At 40.8% G+C, this 8022-nt stretch overlaps 1 protein-coding gene across 3 annotated transcripts in view; it reads left to right on the top strand.

The window, feature by feature from the left end:
* Nucleotides 1-1765: 1765 nt before the first annotated feature.
* Nucleotides 1766-8022, top strand: part of LOC109913757 (E3 ubiquitin-protein ligase MGRN1-like) — a 389727-nt gene continuing 383470 nt past the window's right edge. For all 3 annotated transcript variants that reach the window (XM_048609431.1, XM_048609429.1, XM_048609428.1), the window contains exon 1: nt 1766-1823. In XM_048609431.1, coding sequence (XP_048465388.1) covers nt 1781-1823 — 43 coding nt within the window. In that variant the 5' untranslated portion in view covers nt 1766-1780. The remainder of the gene's footprint in view (nt 1824-8022) is intronic.

The following is an 8022-nucleotide window of genomic DNA, read 5'->3' as shown; positions in this document are numbered from 1 at the left end:
CCGTGTTCTCGCTGCCCGTGTTCTCGCTGCCCGTGTTCTCGCTGCCCTGGTCCTGCACCTGACCTCCATTTCTGGTTTTGCTAGCTGTCTCCATTCTTTCCTTTTGTTGCTTTCACCCTAGGTCCCCTCCGGCCCCCCACAACCAAACCCAAAGTTCCAAATGAATGGGTCATCCCCTAGGATATTGTTTCAGCTTCACCAGTGACCGGTTCCTTACTTCCTGCCCTTGCTGCTGCTCCACTCATTGTTCCAGTTACTGGAGGGGTAGCAGGGGCCAGGGAAAAAGCAATTGGGAGAGCTGAAGCAAAATTGAGCTTATTTTTTGTGACTGCCCGGCATGCATTCAGAGGTGCAACCACCTAAAAATAGATCCTGAGTCAAAGGAAGCACAGGGAGTAATTGCCACAACTTTGGAACGAACTATCATTTTGACTATCTGAGACATTTGTGATAGCTTTTGTCTTCCCATTTGAGTTGGATGAATTTGTTTCATGCCCAGTCCTTCGAATGATGGCATCGAGTAGTAACATGTAGAAGAGATGGAGACTAAGATAGATTCACAGAGGCTATGGTAGTACTAGTGCCAGATTGAAGGAGAAGTCAAATATATACAAAATGCTTTATGTAATAAATATGGAAAGAGGAACAGAGTTAATGGCTCAGATCTTCCAGTCAGGATCAGAAATGTTATTTTTGATATTGAAACCAGCCCCTTTCTCACAATAGTTCATGCACAATTCAGGATTTAAATGTGCTGAAACCACAGATACTTGATGGGAGAACACACGAGTGAGGTGGGGGGAAGGTGGCGAGTGGGAGAAGCCAGGTTAGGCTGCCAAGTGGTTGAAAAAGTAGAGTCCTAGGTAAGTGGATAGGTGCTTGGGCTCGGGCAGAATTGAGGATTATCGGGTGGATTTGGTTATGGGAGTTGGGCCTGTGGGGATCCGAAGGATTCAGGGTGGAATTGTGTCTATTGGGACTCCTGTTTCAGTGCAGTAGCAGAGTGAGATTCAAACAAATGTTATGGAGCTACAACAATAGGATATATTATAAAGAAATATAATAAATAATTAAATTATGGCAGAATTTCAATCACAAAGTGCTGTTTGTCAAAAGTAATGTGTTATGTTTGTCAAGTAATTAATCCACAGTGTACAATAGTGCACAGTTTTCCAGCAGCTTCGTCCATAATATGCTTGATCTTACTTTGTTTTCCACTCGTATGAAGACTCTGTGTGACTTATATACCTTCTCACTCCCATCAGCCAGTCAGAGACCAACTAGCTCAAAAATAATACCAGATAATGCTGGATATACCAGAGATCAGGTAATAATATTTCAAACAGGAGGGGCTTTGAATCTGACCCCTTCCTGGTTTCCACTACTGAGCTGCTTTCTGGATAAACAGTATGCCATTTGGGGAGTGCCATTGCTTTTTTGAAAAATGCTTGCCTTCTCTCTTTAACAAATTGCTGTGTAAATTTTACAGATTTGCACCAAAATCTCAAGGACAGGAGTTGTAATGAGTCGCTGAATTGTTTTCAGTGCTACAGCATAAGGAATTTTAGTACACTGCAGTTTAATTATTAACGTGGAATTTTTCGGTAACAGCTGACGAAAGTCACCATTGAAGGATATAAACCGGTAAAAACTAGTGTAGAGATTTGAGAAGTGTTTGACTCCTCCTTGGAAGGCACTGTTTGCCCTACTGATCTAAAACCAATCTCAACATTTACGTGGTCTAAGTTGATTCAAGTTGTAATACCTTTTGCAATTGAGGATGGGCGATTGTGTATCAAATGGAATGGAGAAGCATGCTGGAGGTAAGATGTTTTCTCTCATTTTAGGATCAGAATTATACATCTGCACCGCGCCAGGTCTAACTTCTTTCCTCTACTACTATATTTAGAGAAGCATTGGGGCTGACCAGTTACCCATTGTGACCAGTTAAGACTCAGATTTAACTTTGTTTTATTCCTATTCGTTTAATCAAATGAGTTCAGTTTTTTGTTCAGTGACCATTTGCTTGTCTTCCTTTCTACCCCATTTTGGCTGACTGCTTTTTGAATGATTTCACAACCTTTTTTTGGTGTATCTTTTTTAGCTCACTGTTGTCTTAAAATATGCAAAATATGAACTTCAAGATTCATTAATAGGGTTGAGCCCACCTAATGGCTTTTTGTCTAGTGTCTGATATATATTGGAAGGCAATAACAACGTGTTAAGAAAGGCTTGAGGTTATGTTAAACGTACTACTTTAGTGCACGAAAGAAGACCTGGTACTCTGCACGTCTATAATATCTTTTGTCTGCCTGTGCTTTATTGATCGATTAGATGCTGATTCAGTGAAATCTTGCTCCTGAAAGAATAAGTTGTTGCTGTGCAGAAGGAGGCGATTCAATCTATGCATGTTTTGTTCCAAAACATATCTGTACTTAAACAGAATTCACACTCGCACTTTTATGTGAGAGCTTTATTTTGGGTAGCCACACTCCATAGCACTGACCACTACCTCTTCATATTTATGCAACCAAATTCACACCCAGTTAAATATTTATATATCCATCACTTGTTTCCTCATTCCATAGGTTTCGTACATTCTTTCAGACCGTATTAGATGATAAGATTCTCCATTTTGTTTTCATTTACATTAAACAACATGTTCAGAATGACAGATTACCATGCATAGAAAATGGGAATATAAAGTTCTAAACGTTCTTTTTCTGGTATGTCTATCAGTTTGTAAATCTAACAAAGAAAGTAGCATGTTATGTAAGATAGTTGACTATTGCTATCCAGCCTTTTCAATCTGGAGATCTCTCCATTCTCAAGCATCTGTTTTAAAACTGCAGTATTGATCCTCAGATAACAAGGTGTAGAGCTGGACCCTTTTGAAGAAGGGTCCAGCTCTACAACTTGTTATCTCGGGCTCCAACATCTGCAGTTCCTACTATCTCTCAGTATTGATCCTCAGTCTTGATTTCATTCACATATTTTGTTGAGTATATCTTATCCCGTGGTGATATGTTGTTGATAAAGCACTCCTTGTGTATTACTGCTGAATCCCTTTATAGAATTGATTAAGTGTCACATCTGTCACCTCATCAAGAGTGAAAGTCTGTATCCCTGACTATACTGTTATTACTCTTCTGGTCTTTTTAGCTTCTCGAGCTAAAGGGCAACACTTACCTCCCTTTCCCACCAGTCAAATTATAAACCCTGCTGTTATTGAAAACCCGTCATCAAGATTTGCATAACAAGCATCATTGAAATCAAGTTTTATATTGCTGGCACCTCCCAATAACGGAAATTCAAATACAATGCTCAGTTTTTTTTTTGTTTCTCGCAATGTTCTGTTTCCCAATTAATATCTTCCACCTTGGGATTTTTCATAGCCATAGTCTACTCTAATACTTCAAATTGGCATCTGACCTTGTTTGAGTCCTCAGCCAATTCAGCTATCCTGTTGATTGATTTATTGTCGTGTACCGAAATACAGTGAAAAATTTTGTTTACGAATGGTACAGGCAGATCACAGCAATGGAAGGATGTACAGCTCAAAAAGACTTAGAGCCATACAGGTTATGTTGCAGGTTACGTTATTTGAGGCTAGAGTCCATTCAACAGTCTGATAACAGCCGGAAAGAAGCTGTTCCTGAACCTGCTGGTGCGAGTGTTCAAGCTTCTGTATCTTCTGCCTGACGGAAGAGATTGTAGGAGGTCGCTACCAGGGTGTGATGGGTCTTTGATAATGTTGGCCGCCTTTCCACGGCAGCGAGCTGTGTAAATAGTCCATGGATGGAAAGTTGGCTTCTGTGATGGTCTGGGCTGTGCATACAACCTTCTGTAGTTTCTTGCGTCCTGGGCAGAGCAGTTGCTATACCAGGCTGTTATACACCTAGACAGTATGCTTTCAGTGGTGCATCTGTAGAAGTTGGTGAGGAACCTGATGGATGTGCCAAATTTCCTGAGCCGCCTGAGGAAGCAGAGGTGGTGTTGTGCCTTCTTGACTGTTGCATTTACGTGGGAAGTCCAGGACAGGTTGTCAGTTATTATTACACTGAGGAACTTGATGTTCTTCACTCTCTGTGTCAGTCCCGTTGATGTAGATAGGGGCGTGTTCTCCTTTTCTTTCTGAATTCGGTGATCAGTTCTTTAGTTTTGTTGTTATTGAGAGACGGATTGTTTTCATTGCACCACATCACCAAGCTGTCTTATCTCCCTTCTGTATTTTGACTCGTCGTTGTTAGATATCCATCCCACTACGGTGGTGTTGTCAGTGAACTTGTAGTTGGCGTTCATTCAGAATTTGACGACACAGTCGTAGGTGTACAGGGAGTACAGTAGGGGACTGAGGATGCATCCTTTGGGGGTCTCCAGAGTTGAGTGTTATTGTGGAGGTGGTGCAATTACTTATCCTCACTGATTACGGCCTATGGGTGAGAAAGCTGAGGATTCATTTGCGGAGGGCAGAGCTGAGACCAAGGTGACAGTTTTGAGATCAGTCTGGAGAGAGAATGGTATTGAAGGCAGAGCTGTAGTCAACAAACAGGAGTCTGATGTAGGTCTTTGTTATCCAGATGTTTTAGGGATGAGTGCAGGCCTAGGAATATGGCATCCTCTGTGAACCTGTTATGTTGGTAGGCACATTATAGGGGATCAACTTTGCATTGCTTCCATTTTATTTTGGAAGCTGTTATAATCTTTTTGTGCAGCCCTGCTTTGACTATGAGCAATGAAGCTAACATTTTACAGAAAATTGCTTGTGCAAAATGACACTTGATCCATTCTGCTTGATTTTCAATCCAATGTAATTAGGAGCTCCAGAAGCCTGACTGCCTATTTTAAATTCTGCGTTAAGCCCATTTATGACTGTTTTCAGATTAACTGCTCCCTTCCCTCAAAAAAAAATCTACATGCATCATAAATATGCCTGAAGGCTTCTCCATATGATGCCAGTAAAAATTGACAAGGCCTGCTTTAATTTGAAGACAACCTAAGTTTATTAAGATAGAGAAATACCAAAATCAACAGGTGCATTTAGGCTACATACACATTTAATTTCCAGAGGTTTTGTTTTCTCTTTGAGGACAAAGTTGCACCTCCATTTTAGACGCTCATGCCACATTCAGAAAGCATCTAGATGAGTACTTAAAATGCCCGGGAGTGGGCATGTAGGCTGTGGTCGAAATACACATAAATGGGATTAGGGGTAGTTTGATGTTTGTTTTTTTGGCATAGACATGGTGGGCTGAAGTGCCAAATTCTATGCTGTATGACTGATTCTCTGACTGTATGGAAGAGGGAAGGCAAGAGGAAGAATGGAGTAAAATGGGGATTTCAAGAAGTGCTGTTGCGAAAATGATGCTATTTTCACCACAAATATTTTGCAAATCTCTGCTCATTAAAAACGAGCAGTGACAAGCCAGGTAATCAGTGGTTAAATGTATTATCCTAACTGCTTTACCTGATACAGCAATAGGGCACAAAAGTAATTAATGTTTCAGGTTTCATTACTATTCTGGGTTAATCTCAAAGTGACAATGAGGTTGCTGCAGTCAGATCAGCTGTGATCTTATTGATTGGTGGAGCAGGCTCAGGGGCTGAATGATCATTTTCCTATTTCTTATGACCCTGAGGAGGATTGCCCTAACCCCTCTTGCATTCAGGTATTTTTTTGAATGGAAAGGTCAGAAATTTGTTTAGTAAAATTAGGTTGAAAGATTCAGTATTCAAAATTTTGGTCCAGACAGAGCAGATAGGCAAAACCTTTTTACATTGACAGAAGAATCGATAAGCAGAGGTCACCAATTTGGAGGTCACTGATAAAGAAAACAGCTGTGATATGCGGAATTTTATTTTGAATGCTTGGGTATTGGAGTGTACTGCTGGAGAATGTGGAGGAGCCTTTCAGAAAGGCATTCGATTAATATCCAAACAGAAATTTTCAGGGCCACCAGGTAAAGGTGGATGAGTGGGACTACATGAGTTGTTCCGGTGAGAGCATGGATGCAGAGGGCTCAATAACCACCTCCTCTGTAACCAAGTCTCCAAAAAAATTCCAGTGTGGGGGACAGTCTCTGGGACTTTACCTTTACTGAGAAGATTGGTAACCTTCTACGTATGCAGTTTCCAAGAATCTTAAGTCCCAGAGTGGGACTTGAACACAGAGCTGGTTTTGCAGAAGGGTCACTACCTGCCCCCTAAATTCCAACAGCTGCTGTGGTGGGATTTAAACCCATTTAGCTTCCACTACTGTCAGTGATATTGGTTTTTGGTTTCTTAAGTGTGAAATGTTAGGTAGATATGCTGGTTCCCACACACCAGTGAAAGTCAATATGTTTAAGAAGGAATATATTTGGAAAAGAAAAACCCTCAATTGTAGGATAAAATTGGATGAAGGAAAGAGGATGCTTAAGACTAGAGGTCAGGAGAGTTGTTGCTAAATGCTTGAACTATTATATTTGAGCTCATCCAAAATATTGCTGCCAGCATCCTGAAATCCTGTTCACCCATTCTTCCTGTGCACACTTAATCTACTTTGTCAGAGATAGTAAGAACTGCCGATGCTAGAGTCTGAGATAACAGTGTGGAGCTGGAGGAACACAGCAGGCCAGGCAGCATCAGAGGAGCAGGAAAGCTGATGTTTCAGGTCGGGACCCTTCTTCAGAAAGAAGGCTTTCCTGCTCCTTTGATGCTGCCTCGTCTTCTGTGTTCCTCCAGCTCCACACTGTGTTATCTATGTTATAACCTACTTTGGCTCCTAGTTTGCATTTTTATTTTGAAATTCTTGCCTTTGTTTTAAAATCCCTTCCTGCGTTCATCATTCCCTGTCTCTGAATCCTCCTCCACCTGAAAATCTGTGTACTCTGCCAAAATTGGCTTTTTGCATATTGCCAGCTTTAATTGTTCCACCATTGCCTATTATGCCACGCCCCAAACCTGCTTGCCAGTTCTGGTCCTCCTTTAGAAAGCTTCTTTAAAACCTGCCTCTCGGACAAAGCTCTTGATCACCTGGTTCCTTTTCTGATGAAGGGTCTAGGCCCGAAACGTCAGCCTGTCTGCTCCTATGATGCTGCTTGGCCTGCTGTGTTCATCCAGCCCTGCACCTTGTCTCTTGATCACCTGGCCTGATACCTCCTTGCGTAGTGCTGTGTCGAATGTTTTTGGTTTTTCTCATATGGAAGTCCTTGAGATGGTTTAATACATTAAGGGTACTGTGTAAATAGAAGCAGCTGTTGTAAATATAAGCAAACAATTTCTGCAGTCAAAATTGCATGGAGATTCATTTGCAGTCTTTTCAATCCTGTAACGTAAAATCTACATGGCAAAACGTTTTTGCATATTTTGCATCCAACATGTCGACTAGAGACCAGAAATCCTAGTATTGGTGTTTGGATATTCTAGGTCTCCCTGGCAGTGACCGTTTTGTTTTGATAAGTGTAAAAGAAGGCAATGGCCTGGCATGCACACTGTTGGCTTATTTCACTCCTTATTGTTGCATCTTCTAGTTTTCAACAAGTTGCTGCACACCCACAGAAATATCATTGCATCTTGAACCTTGTTAATGTATAGTGTTTTATTCCTCTTAAAAGAATTTAACAATTTATTGTAAGATTTATTGTATTAATGGATGAAATAGCATAAATGTGTATTTTCAACAGCATAATTTTCTTGTCTACTATTTTGAGCTGATAAATACTGATCTTAAACAGACCTTTAATTAAAAACACATGGAGATAGAGAGTTGTATTTGAATCTTGAGGGCATTTACAAAAGAGATTGATTGATTGTTAACTGGCAATTTTTCAAATTCTGAACCGCTCATTCATTAAATTGCAAATGAGGATAGATCCCCTGACATGTTGTGTTAAATACTGAATCAATGAAGCACCATCAAAATCCACTGGTTTTCATTATGTTAAGTTTGAATTATAGAATCATAGAATCCCTACAGTGAGGAAAGGCCGTTCAGCCTATCAGGTCTGCACCGACCTTCTGAAGAGCATCCCACCCTATCCC

The sequence above is a fragment of the Rhincodon typus genome, chromosome 21 (genome assembly GCF_021869965.1).
Source record: "Rhincodon typus isolate 14 chromosome 21, sRhiTyp1.1, whole genome shotgun sequence".
NCBI lineage: Eukaryota > Metazoa > Chordata > Chondrichthyes > Orectolobiformes > Rhincodontidae > Rhincodon > Rhincodon typus.
The sequence above is the reverse complement of the archived record's forward strand: the minus strand, read 5'-3'. Positions and strand labels throughout refer to the sequence as shown.